At 32.4% G+C, this 19301-nt stretch overlaps 1 protein-coding gene across 1 annotated transcript in view; it reads left to right on the top strand.

The window, feature by feature from the left end:
- The window catches only part of SPIRE1 (spire type actin nucleation factor 1), a 167414-nt gene that overhangs the window by 117042 nt on the left and 31071 nt on the right, over positions 1-19301 (top strand). Inside the window, 3 exon segments of the mRNA XM_074274672.1 lie at positions 1293-1422; positions 12034-12075; positions 16980-17149. Coding sequence (XP_074130773.1) covers positions 1293-1422; positions 12034-12075; positions 16980-17149 — 342 coding nt within the window.

The raw sequence follows: 19301 nt of genomic DNA on the forward strand, positions 1-19301 counted from the left end.
GCCCTTTTTAGAGGATTTCTTTCCTTCACTCTTTTTTACTATCCATTTTCTCTTCTTGTCTTCTTCAGGCCCTCATTCACAGGTTCATAGACCCTTTACTTCTGTAGTTCCTTTCTGTTCTCTGTATTCCAAAATTGAAGCTACTCATTCTGAGCCTTCACTTTTTAATCAGCTTCTTCTGTTGTCTTATTTAGCTTGCCTTCTGGCTACTTTTTCCATTGTGCTTCACTCCCATAAAAATACTAATTCATGCAGGTGATACAGAGGACATTGCCCAGTGCTCTTCTTCCCCACCTCTTAGAATCCTTGGTTTCCTTTTAGAAACAACTCAAGTGTCTTGGGAACCCTTCTTTTCTGGAAACCCTTTATAAGCAAGAATGGAAGGAAATGAGGTTTCTGCAGCTGTACAACATCAAGAGGAAGTAGTTTCTTGCATTCCCAAAAACTATGTGAATTCAAAGGTGATATTATGAAAGAAACTATTTAGAAAGAGTCAAGGAAGAAGCATCCTGATGGGCCAGTGAGTTCCCTCTTGGAAGTAGGCTCTCTTTTTAAGCTTACAAAAACAACAGAAAATTCTGTTTTCCTAATGCATGTGTTCTGCCTGACAATCAGGCTATAAGCATTTACTAAGCACTACGTATTGGCAGGGGAGAGAGTATACTAAAGAATAAATAGTTCCTGTCTTTTAGGAACTACCATTCTAATGGGGGAGAAATCAGAGCATATAAATGATAACTGAGGGGACACTTGAGTTGTATGTAGCACCTTTTTTTTGTGATTGCAAGAATTGGAAAATGAGTAGATGCACATCAGCTGGGGAATGGTTGAATAAGTTGAGGTATATGAAGATAATGGAATACTGTTGTTTTATAAAAAATGTTCTATAAAAAATGATGAACAAGCTGAAAGATTTACATGAACTGTTGCTGAATGAAACAGGCAGAACCAGGACTACATTGTACACAAGAACAGCAAGAATCTGCAATGATCAAGTCTGGAAGACTTTGTTCTTCTCAGTGGTTCAGTGATCTATCTTTTTTTACTCTTCCATGGTTCTTCCCTTTTGCTCTGATTTTTTTTCCTCTTGTTGATGTGTACAGTGAACTCCTGGTTCTGCTCACTTCAATTAGCATCAGTTCATATAAGTCTCTCCAGGTCTTTCTGAAATCCTCCTGCTGATTGTTTCTTATAGAACTATAATATTCCATTACAATGAATAGTTGTGTATGAAATTATTTTTAAAGCAAATTACTTAAATCCATTACTGTTAATTCTCTTTATTCTTCAAGGCTTCAGCCAGAAAATTGAAACCAACTCCACCACGGCCACGGAGTCTTCATGAAAGAATATTGGAGGAAATCAAAGCAGAAAGAAAGTTACGCCCAGTTTCACCAGAAGAGATTAGGCGTAGTAGACTAGGTGAGTCTTTTGTTTATCACATTCTTCATTTTAAATGCCCAGATTATATAAAAGCAAATTATGTAGATGCTATATCCATTTTTCCCCTTCCTATTCACTTTCCACCCCTCACATTCCCCCCAAAAAAATTCAGATTGGACAAAAAAATGCACTTGGGAATGCATTTGGGAATTCTTCTTACTTTGCCCTCTTCCAAAGAGTTCACATCGGAAACATTAGGCTATCAAGTTAATGAATAGATGCATATGAGATGAGTAGTGGATTAGGAGGTAAAAGATCTAGGTCTGTCCTTAGTTCTGCTACTAACATGTCACCTTGGACAAGTCACTAAAACTCCTCAGTTTTTTTTGCTTTTCATCTGTAAAATTTAAAAAATATATAGAGATAGATATCTATATATGTTTTCTGTCTACTTCATAGAGTCACATGAAACCTATATTGGTTATTATTGAATGTGAAAGTTCTAGGCTATAAAATATTTTATAAAGGTGTTATTATTATATTGTTTTTGCTCATTGTAGTGAGCTTCCATGATAAAATTCTTCTGGTAGTGCAAAAGCAGTTATTTCTTTCCATTGTACAATCTTACTGAGTTGGCTAGGGCACTGAGAGGTTGCTGCAGCTGGTTGGATATCCCACGATCAAGATGTATTTAGATACAGGACTTGAATTCAGGTCTTTCTGAATTCAAAGCCCACTATGCTAGAATACTTCTCACTATTTTATTATGTTTTGGAAATAGGAGTTATATGTATTAAGTTCATGGTATTCTCAATTATTAGTTCATTTATATCATAATGTTAAATGAAGCAAGGCTTAGATAGCTTTATCATTCAAGATCATTTAGCTGTTTATAAAACTCGAGGTATATATTTATGTTCTTTTTCAACTTTTTCAATTTATAGAATATACATATACATATTTAAAGATATTAAAGGGACATTGCTTTCTTTCATTTATATTTTAATAGCTTAAAAAACTGAATGATAAGAATTTAGGGAATAAAAGATAAACTGCTTAATTCTTGGAATAGAAACAACAAAAGAATGAGGAAAAAAAGAATGCTGTTGTGTCCTGAAGCTTAGGACTATTCTGAAACCTGTCTTTTTTGGAGGATTTTAGACGTAGCAGAGGGATGTCTTCACTCGTAACAGTTGGAAAATGGAAACAATAGACCTATTATCTGATAGATTGTTTTTGATTAGACAAAACTGCTAAAAAGGCAATTTTTTAAAATGGGAAAATATATTCATTCAGTGATATTAATGACATAGAATACAAAGGAACATAAGAATTTCTTCTCCAGGAGTCACAAATATTGCCCTCATATTGCTTTTTTCCTTCTTCTAGTGAACCAGGGAGGGGAAAAGGGTACCAAATGTGTTATAGTGGAAAATTAGTAAATGAAAAGTTTGAAGACTTTGACTCTTGCCTCAACTTTTCCATTGATGTGCTTTATTATTGTCTACAAATTACTTACATTTTCCAAGTTTGAGATTTCTTTACAGTCAACTGCACAAAAATGGTACTATCATTTACATTAGGGGTACCTTCCTCACCATGATAGTTACCATCCCTATGCCTTTCTTCATGACCCTTGGCCAACTTCTGCAACTTAGCATCCCCAAGCCACCACCTCCAAGCTCTAGTCACCATTACATTACCAAGGTCCACCTTTGCCAACCCATTTTTGGTATTAGGGCTGTCCTCTGTTCTTCTGTTCTATCTCTCTTTCCCTATGGTAGTTTCAATTGTTTAGCTATTTCTTCCCTATCTGTACTGTAAATTTTTTTTTCCATTCAGTGAATGAAATTCTTAATTTCAGCCCATTGTGTAATTTTTTAGGATCTTTTTGGAGCTTCCCTCTGCCATTAAGTAGGTTAGCTCCAAGCTTCATATCATTTGCAAGTTTTGTAAGCATGCTGTCTGTGTGTGCCTTTATCCAAGTCATACAAAAATGTTAAAGAACAAAGCATATGTTGTGAGGGCATACTACTGAATTTCATGTTACAAGCTGACATTGACATTACTACTATGGTTCTAGCAATTCCTTTTTAGTTTTCTTATTTATTACCCTTCTCTTTACTTTATTATCCAACCATACTGCCCTCCACATATGATCCTCTAGTTCCCATCTCTATGCTTTTGTACTGTCTTTTTCTCATTCCTGGAATGTTCTTCCTCCTCAACTACTATCTTCTTCTTTTTTTTTTTTTAACAGTATTTATGCATGAGTAATTTTTTTTATAACATTATCCCTTGTGTTTATTTTTCCAGATTTTCCCCTCCCTCCCCTAGATGACAGGCAATCCCATACATTTTACATGTATTACAGTATAACCTAGATATAATATATGTGTGTAAATCCAATTTTCTTGTTGCAAGTATTGAATTCCGAAGGTATAAGTAACCTGGGTAGATAGACAGTAGTGCTAATATTTTACGTTCAATTCCCAGTGTTCCTTCTTTGGGTGTAGTTATTTCTGTCCATCATTGATCAACTGGAAGTGAGTTGGATCTTCTTTATGTTGAAGATATCCACTTCCATCAGAATACATCTTCATACAACATTGAAGTGTACAGCGATCTTCTGGTTCTATTCATTTCACTCAGCATCAGTTGATGTAAGTCTCTCCAAGCCTCTCTGGTCATTTCTTACGGAGCAATAATATTCTATAGCCTTCATATACCATAATTTACCCAACCATTCTCCAATTGATGGACATCCATTCATCTTCCAGTTTCTAGCCACTACAAAAAGAGCTGCTACAAACATTTTGGCACACACAGGTCCCTTTCCCCTCTTTAGTATTTCTTTGGGATATAAGCCCAGTAGAAACATTGCTGGATCAAAGGGTATGCACAGTTTGATAACTTGTTGGGCATAGTTCCAGATTGTTCTCCAAAATGGCCGGATTCTTTCACAACTCCACCAACAATGTATTAGTATCCCAGTTTTCCCACATCCCCTCCAACATTCATCATTATTTGTTCCTGTCATCTTAGCCAATCTGACAGGTGTTCAACTACTATCTTCTTAACCAGTTATTCAGTTTCTAAATTTTTAATTTTCTTTTGAATCCATTTTGGTTCCTGAGTTCATCAATTTTATGAATGGAAAAAATAAATTATCCAAATATCTCATGCCTGTATCAAATTAGTACATCTATGTGCATATCTTGGACACTTTCTGAAAATGGATTTAAAATTCAATTAGATGGAGATTAAGTTTACTTGTATTAGAGAAATTATATGCTGCTCTCAGTGATTCCAAATTTATAGATTTTTTTTTTCATAATTTCATCAATAAACTGTGTCATGGTGAAGAAAGTACAGTCAGAATATTGAAGGAACTGGAAACCTTGCCTTAGAAAGAACCATTGTCACAAGAAGAAGGAAAAAAGCAAAATGAGGGCAATATTTGTGACTCCTGGAGAAGAAATTCTTATGTTCCTTTGTATTCTATGTCATTAATGACACTTTCTGAATACATTTTCCCATTTTTAAAAATTGCCTTTTTAGCAGTTTTGTCTAATCAAAAACAATCTATCAGATAATATCAGATCCATTTTCCAACTGTTATGAGTGAAGACATCCCTCTGCTAGGTCATCTGGAGATGTCATCTAGAAGTGGAATAATAATAGGCTCAGTCCATAGTGTCTCCAAGATACTAAAAGAAAGGTCTCTAGTGTTTTGGATTATTCCTCTCGAAGATTTATGGGAAACCACAACAGTAGCACGGGACAAAAAACTAAGGGTAATAATCAGTATCAGGGAGAAATAGGCTTGTGCTCAAAACTGATAGAAGGAAGGCTTTTTTTCCCCCAGAGCAACATTCTGTTAAAACACATCTAGAACTGTGATATTAAACTCCAAATGTGGTGACTATACATTCTTTTATTGTGAAGAGTATCTTTTGAAAATTTTTTTCACATTTTTTTTCATTTGTTTGTTGTCTCTCCATTTTCATCTATTTCATCTATTGTGTCTATGTTCTTCCATTAATATTTCATTTTGTCATTAATAATTTAAGTAGGTTGGTAGATAGAGCTGTTTTAATTGTTTTAATTAATTTAATTTATTAAAAAAAATTTAGCTTTGTACTAGATGGTCAAAGCTGGAATAACCCATTAAAAATAATTTTCTTTCAACTAAAATATAGTTGCTTTCATGTTTTCCAATAATATTAGGTACCTATCATCTTCTAGTGGTAAAACCTTCTGACTTTTAAGAAAGTTTAAGAAGTTTTTAATTAGGGAATAAAGGGAATTTTTTTTTCTACTGGTAATAAGGTTTTTCTTGATGGCTAAATGAAAAAAAAAGTTCATTTAGCAACATTATAACAGAGGGCAGAGCCAGGATAGCAGAGAAAAGCCAGGAAGTTGCCTGTTTTTTTTTTTTTTCCCATTTTCCCTTAGAAATAGCATTAAGTCAAACTTTTAAATGGATTCTGGAGCAACAGAACCTATAAAATGATGGAGTGAAGCAATTTTATAGCTTAAGATAATTGATAAAGACTTCAGGAAAAGTTCAGACCAGCACAGACAGTGTTCAGGCAAACCAGTAGGAGTAGCACAAGTGAGCTGTTGAGGCCCCATGGTTCTGGCTTAGCAGGTCTGTGGTATAGCAGGCTGTCTGCAGACAGGCCTTTCACGAATCCTGCACAGGACAGTTGTCAGACCAAAACAAACACAATAGATGCAACTAGGCCCAGCCACCTCAGGAGAGTGGCAAGCTGCCAATACCTGAGGCCTAGGTACAGAATGCCCTTGACTAGGTCCGTAGCTCCTAGCAAATGAAACTTGGGAGAGTGTCCATTGAGCACTGAGTATAACTTTAAAAAGCATAAATTAAGCTAAAAAAAGCAAAACCCAGAAACGAGCTTTGATCACATACAGGTAACTGTGGTGACAAGGAAATTCGAAACAAGACAATAGTGACAAAATACCTATATTTAGAGACTCATAAGGAAATATGATGTCTTCAAGCCCCAAAAGCCTTCCTGGAAGAGCCCAAAAAGGATTTTAAAAACCAAATAGGAGAGGTAGGGGGAAAAAATTGAGGAAAAGAAATGAGAGCTAAATGCAAGAGAAAGAAGAAAATTTGGAAAAGGAAGGACAAAAATTGACAGAAGAAAATAATTCCTTAAAAAATACAGTTGACTAAATTGGGGTGGGGGGAAGGGGCAGGAAGATCCCCTTAAGAAAAGACCTTTTTAAAAATTAGATAAAAATTTAAAACTTTTAGAATTGGCCAAGTGGAAAAGGAGGTACGAAAGCTAACTCAAGAAAATAATTCCTTAAAAGTTAGAATTGGGCAAGTGGAAACTAATCAATCTATGAGACATCAAGAATCAGTCAGATAAAATCAAAAGAATTAAAGAATAAAAAAAATATAAAATATCTTACTGTAAAAATAACTGACTTGAAAAATGGATCCAAGAGAGATAATTTAAGAATTATTGGACTATTTGAAAGTCATCATCAAGAAAAAAAAAGCCTGGATAGCACCTTTAACTGATATCCTAGAATCCGAAGGTGAAATAGTAATTTTAAAAATCCAATGGTCACTTCTTGAAAGAAGTTCCCCAAATGAAAACTCCAAAGAATATTGTAGGCAATATTTCCTCACAATTCTATTGAAATTGCCTTGAATCACCTCTTTGTTGAAAAGAGCCAATTCTGTCATGTTGATTACCGTTTAATCTTATTGCTATGTATAATTTTCTCTTGGTTCTGCTCACGTCACTTAGCATCAGTTCATATAAGTCTTTTCAGGCTTTTTTGAAATCAGCCTGCTCATCATTTTTTATAGAACAATAATATTCCATTACTTTCATGTAATTTCCATTATTTTCAATTCCCCAATTGATAAGAATCCACTCAATTTCCAATTCCTTGACACTGCAAAAAGGGCTTCTACAAATATTTTTGCACATGTAGGTCCTTTTCCCTGTTTAATGATCTCTTTGGGTTATAGACTCAGTAGAGACATTGCAGCATCAAAGGATATACACAATTTGATAGCCCTTTGGACATAATTTCAAATTCCTCTCTAGAATGATTAGATCATTTTACAACTCCACCAACAATGTATGAGTGCGCCATTTTTCCCCCATCCCCTCTGTCATTCATCATTATGTTCCCTGTCATTGAGAGATATGAAGTGACACTTGAACGTTTTCTTAATTTGCATTTCTACAATCAATAGTGATTTAGAGCATTTTTTTAATATGACTTGAAATGGCTTTAATTTCTTCAATCCTTATAGCTCTTGAGAATTACCCTCTTTTAGGGCAATTAGTAGGAGTAGAAGACAGGGTGTGGGTATAAGTTGACTTTGTGATGATAGAAAGGGCAGGAAGGTAAAAAAATAGATTGTACTTTGAGAAGAGTAAAGGGAGGGGGAAGCAAAATAGGATAAATTACATTACATAAAGAGGCACAAAGAACCTATTACAGTTGAGGGAAGGAGCTGAGCATTTTTTGAATCTTACTGTCATTGGATTTGGCTTGAAGAGGAAATAACATGCATATTCGATTGGATATAGACATTTATCTTGCCAAATATGGAAGTAGGAGGAGAAAGGGGAAAGAAAAGGGAGGGGGAGAGGCTGATAAAATAATACTGCTGAGGAGGGAAAGAGTGAAATTAATGTGTCAGGGGAAAGGGGAGGGAGAGGGAGAGGAGACAGGAAATAGGAAGGAGTAAAATACACAGTAATCACAACTTTGAATGTGAATGGGATGAACTTTGCCATAAAACTTCCCAAAGAAGTGGATAGCTGAGTAGATTAAAAACCAGTGATATAATATGTGATGTATAATAAACACATTTGAATCAAGAGAGATACAGAGTAAAGATAAAGGGCTGGAGCCAAATATATAATGCTTCAGCTGAAGTTAAAAAAAAAATCTTGATCTCAGACAAAGCTAAAAAATATTTAAATTTAGACAAAATAAATTTATTATAAATAAATAAATATAATAAATAAATCTTGATCTCAGACAAAGCTAAAAAATATTTAAATTTAGACAAAATAAATTTATTATAAATAAATAAACAAATAAATAAATAAATAAATTTAGACAAAGCTAAAATATATTTAAATAGAGGTGTGGAAGGAAACTACATCTTATTAAAAGATACCATAGATAGTACATTAATATTAATACCATATATATTTGCAACAAGTTGTATAGCATCCAGATTCTTAGAGAAGAATTGAATTGAGAATTGAGAAGTGAATTAGAAAAAGATATAGATGGCAAAACTATACTAGTGAAGGACCTCAACTTCCTTCTCTCAGATCTAGAGAAATCTAACCACAAAATAAGCAACAATGAAGTTAAGGAGGTGAATAGAATTTTAGAAAAGTTAGATATGATATTCCTCTGGAGAAAATTGAATGGGGATTGAAAGGAATGTACCTTTTTCTCAGTAGTACATGGCACCTTCACAAAAACTGACCATGTATTAGAGCAAAAAACCTTGTATTTAAATGCAGAAAGGCAGAAATATTAAATTTGTCCTGTTCAGATCATGATGCAGTAAAAACAAACATGCAATAAAAGGCCATGGAAAGATAGATTCAAAATTAATTGGAAATTAATCTAATCCTAAAGAATGAGTGATTCAAAAAACAAATCATCAAAACAATAATTTCATCCAAGAGAATGATAACAATGAGATAACATACCAGAATTTATGAAATGCAGCCAAAATACATTTTTAGGGGAAATTTTATATCTCTGAATGATTATATGAATAAAATACATAGAGGAACATGCAACTAAGAAAGCTAGAAAAAGAACAAGTTAAAAATCCCCAATTAAATGCCAAGTTAGAAATGTCGAAAATCAAAGATTAATAAAGTTGAAAGTAAGAAAACTATTGATTGACCCAATAAATGAAACTAAGAGCCTGTTTTATGAAATAAAAATAATGAAATATTGTTAAATTTTATTTTAAAAAAAAGCCAAATTACTAAAAATGAAAAGGGTGAATTCAGGAAATTAAAGCAATAATTAGGGGCCATTTTGCCTAACTGTATGCCAATAAATCTGACAATCTAAATGAAATGGATGTATGTTTACAGATTAACAAAAGAGGAAATAAAATACTTAACCCCATTTTAGAAAAATAAATTGAACAAGCCTGCAGTGAAGTCCCTAAGAAAAAAATCTCCAGGGCTAGATGGATTTACTAGTGAATTCTACCAGACATTTAAAGACAAATAATTCCAATCCTATATAAACTATTTCTAAAAATAGGTAGAGTTCTACCAAATTGCTTTTATGACTCAAATATGGTACTGCTACATAAACCACGAAGAGTCAAAAACATAGAGAAAATTGTAGATCAATTTCCCTAATGAATTTTAATGGGGGGGGGGGGAAACCCTTAGCCTAGGTGGGTTTTGTTTAATAGTAGTAAAATTATCAGAATAATTGATCACATCAAACAAAGAACTTATATGATTATCTCAATAAATGGCAAAAAAGCTTTTTCCAAAATACACCAATTCCTATTAAAAACACTAGTGATCGTGGAATAAAGGAAATAGCATTCCTTAAAATTTATAAGTATTATATCTAAATCCATTAGCAAGGATTGTTAGTTTTCCCAGTAAAATCAGGTGTGAAATAAGGATTGCCGTTATCAACATTAATATTCAATAATGTACTAGAAATGTTAGCTTTAGCAATAAGAGAAATAAAAGAAATTGAAGGAATTAAAATAGGCCTATGAGGAAACAAAACTATCAAATGATATGATATAATTAGAAAATCCTAGAGAATTAACTAAAAAAGTATTTGAAATTATTAACAATTATCAATCACTCATAGGTAGGTTGAAGTGATAAAAATTACAATTCTACCTAAATTTGTTATTCAATTCCATATCAGAATTCCAAAAAAAAAATTTTCTAGAGCTAGAAAAAATAAAAACAAAATTCATCTAAAAGAATAAAAAGTCAGTGGAAAAGATGAGTCTCTGAGAGTCATAGTAGAGTGGGAATAGCACTGAATTTAAAAGACTCCTCTAAGATAATACATGTAAAAGCCTTGAATAAATTATACATTTTAATTGTTTTTGTTATGAAAGAGGTTATCTTATGCAGAAAGACTTTGAAATTTAAGGTGATAAGTAGATAGAAGCAGGATTAGAAGAATTTTGAAGAAAATCTTGGAAAGCATTTAGATGTCTAGCTAGCTGGCCAATGAGTTTTTTTGATAATATGAAGAAAAGGGAATATATCTAGCAAGGAATATATCTAGCAGGAAGAATTAACATAATTTAAATGTGGGTGTAATTGAAAGAGAGCATTAAATGTATTAAAGAAAACAAAAATTGAAGCAGATGGACAACATGATCAAGATAGGTGGCTAGACCTGCCTAGCACATGCTCCCTCCATTTTTCTTCCATGATATCCTAGTTAGCTACACTAGCTTACTGATCCTGTGAGTGGCAGTAGGTTGATAGCTGGTAGAAATGGTGCCTCTCTGGAATGGCTGGATTGGAAATAGAGCCTACAGTAGTTTGGTCAGTGTTGCTTCTCTGCTTATTGATGGGTATTTCAATAATTGTTGCTGCTGCTGCTGAAAATAGGTCCCTTGTCCACAGTGATAATTGCTGCTGGGGTTGGGAGCTTAGTGGTTTGTAGAACCCACTGTTCCCAAGTTTTTGGGTTCTGGATCCTGGGCTATCTCCTCATTGTTTATGGGGAGTTGGTGGTTCAGATGACAGTCATTGTTTGACTTGCTTGGGATATGCTGCCTTCTGAATTTTTGTGTAATAATAAAAATGGTCTTATATATAGGAATGAAAACAGCAGTCAAGGGAAAGTAATTAAAAAAAAAAACACAGAAGTTATCTTCACCATACTTACCTTGACATAGTGGTCAAAATATAGTGCAGAGAAAAATTAATTTGTCATGTTTCTTAGGTCAGAGTTTATCAATAATATTTCAAATGAAATGTGCTTTAACACAACACTTGACTTAAAAAGCACTATGCTTATTTCCCTACCTCCTTAAAAAAGACACTAGAACACTAAATACATTCGTTACATTCAAGAAACGAGATCTTGACCTCTTGGTGTCTGTGAAATTTTTCAGAATAGGCATTCACAACCCCAAAGCCATATTTTTAATATCTAGATTATTTTAAAGTAACTATAAATCAGAAGAGAATGAATGCCCTCCAAATATCATTCAATTTTTGGTCACTAAAGTTTGTATTTAACATTGCCATGACCATCTTTATTTTGGTCTTAAATGTAATTTTTTTTTTGGTCAGATGATATATTTTATGATTTTTTTTCCTAATTAAATGTCTATCTTTATCGTACATTTACTTTGGAATTAAAAATATGTATACATATATCTTTTATATTGTTAACTGTACTTTAAGTTCTATTGATGTTAAAATTGTGATGATACATATCTAGCATAGTTTATAATTTCAGTTTTTATGCCAACTAGCCCCCTGCATTAACATCTGAAATGTACTAAGAATATTCTTTAAATCCCCTTCCTCTATTTTGTCTTCCCTTGCTTTTCTAATGGCTGAATTACTTTCTTTATGCTGTTTTTCTTTTTTTCAGCAATGCGGCCACTTAGCATGTCTCACAGTTTTGACTTGTCAGGTAAAAAAAAAAAAAATACCCACACACACACTTCAACACCTGACATGAGTTTTGTGATTTTTGTGACACACATCTCACTCATTTGCTTGTTTAAACATGTATCAAAAAGAAAATTGAAGGGCTTCTTCCAAGCCAGTCAATGAAATAAAAGATTCAGTCTATTTGAGTATTATAAAATTTTGATGAAAATATATATATATATATATATATATCTTTACTTTGACAAATTACATTCTGACCAAATGATATTTCTAGATTCTTTTCTCCTCATTCTATTAAAACATTAAAATCATAAGAAAGCTATAGTGATTTTATCAAGTGTTCCAAATATGAATTATAAAGTTCAACATAGTTACTTAAGTTAGATTAAATTCAGTGTGATTACTAGCTTTGAGCTTTGATTTATAATGACTTATAATGTTAATTATTTCTTTATAATTTAATTGTGAATATGTATATAAATTATATAATGTATATTAAATTAATTTCATATTATTAACATAAATGAAATTACAGCATACATTAGTTAATCTGAATCAAATCAAATGGTGTGTTACACATATTTTAAAAATCTTAATTCTGTGTTTAGTTACTATTAAACATAAGATATGAAATGTGCTGTTGCCCTCAACAGTTTGCATACTAACAAAAGTAGTGGAATATCAATGTAGTAATATGTTTTTGAGGAGACTAAAATAGGATGCCCCATTCTAATATATTCTAGAGTTGTACCATAATAAAACTTTCAATTTGCATTTGGGTAATATTTTCAGTTTTGATTTTTATGCCAGTTTATTTTTATAGTAAATTAGAAATTCTTCATTTGATTAAAAAAAAAGTTGAAATATCTATCATGGTACTTAAATTTGATTATTTGACTGACTACTGAAGAGCTCTTCCTTTTCTTTGTTCATTTGATAAATATTACTTTAGCAGCCATTTTCCTGAAGCAGTATCATCCTAGAAAATTAGATTTGAAAAGGAAACTCCAAGGCTTTACGTGTTTGTTGAGTATGTCTTTGTTACTGCTAATGTCCAGAACTGGCTACTCTCTAAAAAAATTGGCTGAATGAAATTCAACATAATGAAGTAGAAAATCTGCAAAATGTTAAGTAACAATAATAATTGTTACTTGATATCAGTTACATCTAGACAGTAAAAAAATTTACTTTGGATACAATCCAATGAATATTAGATATGGTTGGCTCATCTGAACATCATATATCTGTTTATGTGCCAATTAATTATCTATATTTGAGATAGATAGTTTGGAGAAGAATTGAAACAAAAAGCCTGTATTTTCTATGTAGAAGAGTAGCCAATGTTTTTTATGTCATTGCTTGACATTTATTATGTGAGTTTATGTAATGATTGTTTTGTTTTCTCTGGTATTTTAAAAATATTTTCTGTTAATGACTTCTCTTTGAACAAAGCCATGTTCTAAGAATATGAACTGAAAACCTTGATCCATTTTATTAACCTAATGCAAAACAGATCCATTTCCTTTTTACTAATTATTTCAACATTCCTGTTGAATTAAAAGAAATAAACTCTTATTAGGTCTGTTTATTACTAGTGAATAAACCTTTACAACATATTCAACAAATTATAATTTTATGACTTAGATGTATAAAAATATTTTTTCCTATGTATGTATTAAAATTTCAGTATATATATCTCAAGTTTTTTAGAAATTACACAATTTTAGAGTTGGAAGGGAATTCAGCATCCATCTAGTCCTACTTATAGCCCAAGGTGGGGGGAAAAATCTCTGCAGTATGTCTCACAAATTGTCATCCAGCAATAGCTTGAAGACTTCCAACAGGGAACATTTGTCTTTTAAGGAGCCCATTCCATTTTTGGCTAACTAATTAATAAAAAATATTTCTAGATATCAACCTAAATTTTCCTCTTTGCTACTGGTTCTGCTTCTCTGGGTTTGAATAAGTCTGTTGCATCATGATACCACTTCTTATACTTGAGTCTTTTGCCATCCTGTGGATCAGTGGTATCAAACTTAAAATAGAAATGGGGACCACAGACATAAGGATTCCTGTGGACTTAATTTTAAAATGTGATATTATCTGTTTTATTACAGTTGTACTTATCTTGTGAGATATTTCCCAAATACATTTTAATCTGGTTCCTGCCATAGTTGAAAAATGCGAAAGTCATATATGGGGTCACTTTTTTTCTAAGTTAGTCTGAAACACAATACTTCACATATGGTAGAACCAGGACAGACTCTCATTATTCAATATCATTGGGTTTATGATTGTTCAAGTAATATCAATGTATAGAATTGGTAATTAAATAAATGAAATGATTTGGCAATTTTTGTAGGAGGACTTTGCTGTTATATCAATCACATGTTTTAAAACTAGGAGACCTTTTTTTTCCCCAAAGTAAAAATCGGTTCTATGATTTCATGAGTATAGGAAGCTCTTGGTAAAAACTGTGTATAATAATACAGATCTATACTTTCTCTCAAATTTGTGAGCTAAGAGAGTTATCAGGTTCCAGAAAGGTTAAGGTTACACATCTACTGTGTAAATATATGTCAGAAGTAGTATTTGATCCTCATGACTCCATAACCAGCTCTCTCCACTTCTGCATGTCACTGTCTCTGACAAGAAATCTGTCAACATTATAAATAGTATATGATTAGGGAATTGTGATAGAGATGTGTATGTGTATATGTATATACATATTTGTCATATATATTATTTTCCCAGTAATCTATAGCTAATTATTAGAAACATTTGGGGCTTTTTATTCTATTTTACCACATCTAATATTTTGGTACTATACAAAATTTCTTTTGTAGCAATTTCAGTGAATGGACAACAAGTTTATTGACAAACTTCTAAACCTCTATTAATGTAGCTTACGTGTTGTAGAGAGATAAAATAAAAAGCTTTTACATTTTCATTTTGAATTTAGGTATTTTTGTTCAAAGTTTTGATATATGATATCATTATTTAATGGATTTAGGAATATTAATTCAGGAGTTCAACCCTTTGATGACACCATCATCATAATCATCACCATCATCATCAATAAACCTTTTTAAAGTATTTATTATGTGCCAGTCACTAACCTAAGCAATTGGGGTGATATGAGGAAAAACAAAAAATGTGGTCCAAAAATATGGTCCCTGCCTGCAAATCCAGGAAGTGCCGCCAGGTAAAATGGTGGTGTCTTGATTGTGGAATCCTCCAATATCAGTTCATAGAAACACAAGATAAAGCATCTAATAAAACCACCCTATTTAATGAAGGGGTTATGTTGAAGAGTTTTATGAATTTCAAATTACTACGTAAATTTGTACTACTAGGATTTCCTTTCCTGAATACACCCTAAATTATTTAAACTTTATTTTAATTATTTTGAAATCGTGTTGTTGTCTTTTTCTCAGGTTTATAGATTTTCCATGACTATTCAAAGTTGAACTCTAATCTGTTAGCCCAGAAAATATGCAATAAAATTTACGATCGAGTAATATTTATACATGTTTATTTCATCATTTAATTCACTAAGAAGAAAATTAGTTGGACTTCTATTTACAATGACATTTCAACATTAATATAAGGTAGTAAGTATTTATTTAGTCCTTTTTAATTGTGATCCTTATATGAAAACTATTACTTTATTCCTTTAATGAATTTGGCCTTGATCCCATCTTCTTTTCACCGATTAATTTATCCAAACACACAAACAAATTTCATATATACTCACACACACACACACACACACACACACACACACACACATATATATATATATATAATTTCATATACATATACATACACACATATGTGAAAGACAATATGATGTAGAGGATAGGGAAGAAGGTCAAGCAAAGTCACATAGCTTCTCAGTGCCCTAGACAAATTCTCTGAAGGCTTACATTAACACGTAGTCTTAGGAAAGACCTTAATTTAGAAAGGCTTAGGTTACCTACTACATCTGGGTATAGCTAGGGTTTAAATCCAGTTTTTTAGTTAGCCAGTAAAATTATGTTCTATTAGCTAGTAAAGCCCAGGTCTCTATATTTGTAGAGAATGTTCCTTCCTCGCACCTCCTTATACTTGGCAACATCAAAGGTCCAGACAAACAAAATCTGTGAATATATGTGAATATATGAATATACACATGGTTGTAGATTTAGACCTAGATAAAACATGAATGGTCATTTAACTCAATCCTCTCATTTTGTTGAGGCCCAGAAATGCAGAACAACTTCCCAAGGTTAGAGAGATATTAAACAGTGGAGCCAAGATTTATTAAATAGTAGAGCCCAGGTCTCTTCCCAACCACAACATATCATTCAGTATACTTTGCTCAAATACAAAATTAGGATAATAATTGCATTTACCTTGCAAGTCTGTTTTAAAGACTAAATGATTATTTGTAATTTAAAAAAAAATCTTCACAAAGTAGTATATATAGTAAGTGCTTTATAAATAAGTATTCCCTTCCCTTCAAGCCTTATCCTCATTTGTAACAGTACATTGTTATGCTTAACAACAATATTTCTTCTTTTCTTCATCTGAACTCCAAAGCCTCTCTACATAGAATAATTTCAGTATTTCTGGGCTCCAGTACTACTTCTGTAAAATCAATAGGTTAAATATCTAAGGTCTCTCCTATATCTGTGTTCTAAATTAAAATATATGAATAAGATAACATAGCCACAATGTCTTTAAAATGGGATTTGCTAGCTATTTTAAGAATAGTTATCTCATATAATCTATGCTCCAACAAAAAATTTTTGTAGTAATTTGAGATTAAAATCTGAAATATTTTATGGAGAATTGTCTTTTTGTATGTTTCCAAATGCATGCATTATTTTAATTGCCTTTTTTAGATCATAACATAATCTTTTCTATTTCTTTTACCAGATGTAACCACTCCTGAATCTCCAAAGAAAGGGACAGAAGCTTCTGTGTCAAATGGTGTTTTAATACCACAAGCAAAAGCCAATGGTATAAGTGGTCCACAAACAACAGTACAACGGAAGAAACTCCTCAAAGCTCCAACTTTAGCTGAACTGGACAGCTCTGAATCAGAGGTAAAGTACTACAACATTCTCCATTTTCAATATGATAAGTTTTCTTTTCAATTTAGGATTCCTGGACACCACTAAAGTACTTCAACTGCTACTTAACATTTTCTTAGTGTTCTAATTTCTTAGGTAAGAAATAAAATTCAGGATATTTATCAAGAAATGGAGAAATCATGCACAAAGTATTATGCTAGTCAGTAATGATAAGGATAAAACTGAAAAAGCACCAGAACTTACTTCATTGGTGGTAATTAGTATAGCTAGGATTTAGATTGAGATTGCTTCTCAATAATAGCTGTTCTTTTACCACTAAAATCCAGATCTTCATAAACCATGTTTTTTTTTTTTTTTTTTTTTTTTTTTTTTTTTGTTTTGTTTTGTTTTGTTTTGTTTTGTTTTGTTTTGTTTTGCTGAGGTAATTGGGGTTAAGTGATTTGCCCAGGGTCACACAGCTAGGCAGTGTTAAGTGTCTGAGATCAGATGTGAACATAGGTCCTCCTGACTAAAGGGCTGGTGTTGTAGCGACTGTGCCACTAGCTGCCTCATAAATCATGTTTTAATGGCATTGATCATGTAATCTCATGTAGCCACTGTGCTAAGAACTTTACAATTATTTCATTTGATCCTCACAACACCCTGGGAGGTAACAGTGCTGTTATCATCTACATTTTACAGCAGTCGCACATCTAATAAGTATATTAGGTGTCTGATTTGAACTCAGATCTTCCTGACTTCAGCTGTACCTGCACTAATTAGTGCTATTCATTAAAAAATCAAGAAAGATTTTTCATGTTTTCATAAATGTAACCCTGCCCTTACATACTCAAGCATGCTATTTTTTTTTACCTAAGACAGTAATAATAATAATACTAATGCTAACAAGCTTCTCTTAAAAAGAAAAAGAGAACTTAAAAAATTAAAGGAGCAGCTGGAGAAAGCTAGTTAGCACTCATTCCCCCAACAGTTGCTTTTTCTTCCCTCCTTATGCCAATTTATTTTTTTTACCTCTGTTGACTTTTAACTGTAGATATATGGGTTGATACATGTAGATATGGTGGCTATGTGGAGAAGGCTGAGGTAGTGGGCAGAATAGAGAGGGTGTACCAGGAAGCAAGTAGAGATGTCAGGGAGGATGGTGTGTTGTTTGGTTGATCTTTTTCTGCAATAAAGGCACTTAATCTTCAAACCTGAAACATGAAAGAAAAAATTAAATGAAAACAGATTTCAGTCACTTACAAATCACTTCTCTCCATCCCCCAAACTTAAACTTAAACTTAATAAAACATTTATTTATTTTGCTTGAAGGAAGAATCCATTTAGCTTTTTAAAACTCTATCTTGGAGTGGAAAAGTAAAACCTTTTCTTAAAGTTGTCTCATATTGTGCAAATTTGTATTAGAAACCTGTTATTAGGACACCTCCTCTTCTATGGAAATGTTCTCCAGAAACATTTTTGACTTAATTATCTCCACACACATATACCATCTAACTCACCCATCTATCCCCATATTAACACTTTCTTCTTTGCTTTAGTGTTTGATTTTCAGTTGCTTAAAATTTTATTTTCTTTCTCTTTCCATTTTGTTCCCCCTTTGGAAAAAAATTTTTTTTAAATAAATTATATTATAACAGATATGTTTAGTTGAGCAAAACAAAGTCCAACGTTGGTCATACCCATAAATAGATATCTTATTCTGCACTTTGATTAGTGATTCATCATTCATCCTCTGGAATTAGGGTTGGTCATTGCCTTGATCATAATGCTTAAGGCTTTGTTATTGCATAAATTATTCTCTTGGCTTTGATCACTTCATTCTGCACTAATCATATAAATCTTTCCTTCAAGTTCTAACCCAAAATCTCACCTTTTGAAAGAAGCTTTTCCAAATCTTCCTTAATGCCATTGTCTTAACTCTGAAATTATCACCAGTATATTCTGTGTATATCTTATTTGTACATAGTTGTTTGCATATTATTTCCATATCAGACCATGAGCTCCTGGAGAACGGGGTATTTTTGTGTTTTTGTTTTTTTTCCTTTCTAAAGATAAGCATTCTAGAGCAAAAGGAGGGAAGAAAAAGCAAAAGAAATAGAACTCTATCAAATTCTATCAAATACTTTTGAGAAATAATACTATGTCTGCTGAAAAGGAATTCACA

The sequence above is a fragment of the Sminthopsis crassicaudata genome, chromosome 1, assembly GCF_048593235.1.
Source record: "Sminthopsis crassicaudata isolate SCR6 chromosome 1, ASM4859323v1, whole genome shotgun sequence".
In the NCBI taxonomy this organism is placed as follows: Eukaryota; Metazoa; Chordata; class Mammalia; order Dasyuromorphia; family Dasyuridae; genus Sminthopsis; species Sminthopsis crassicaudata.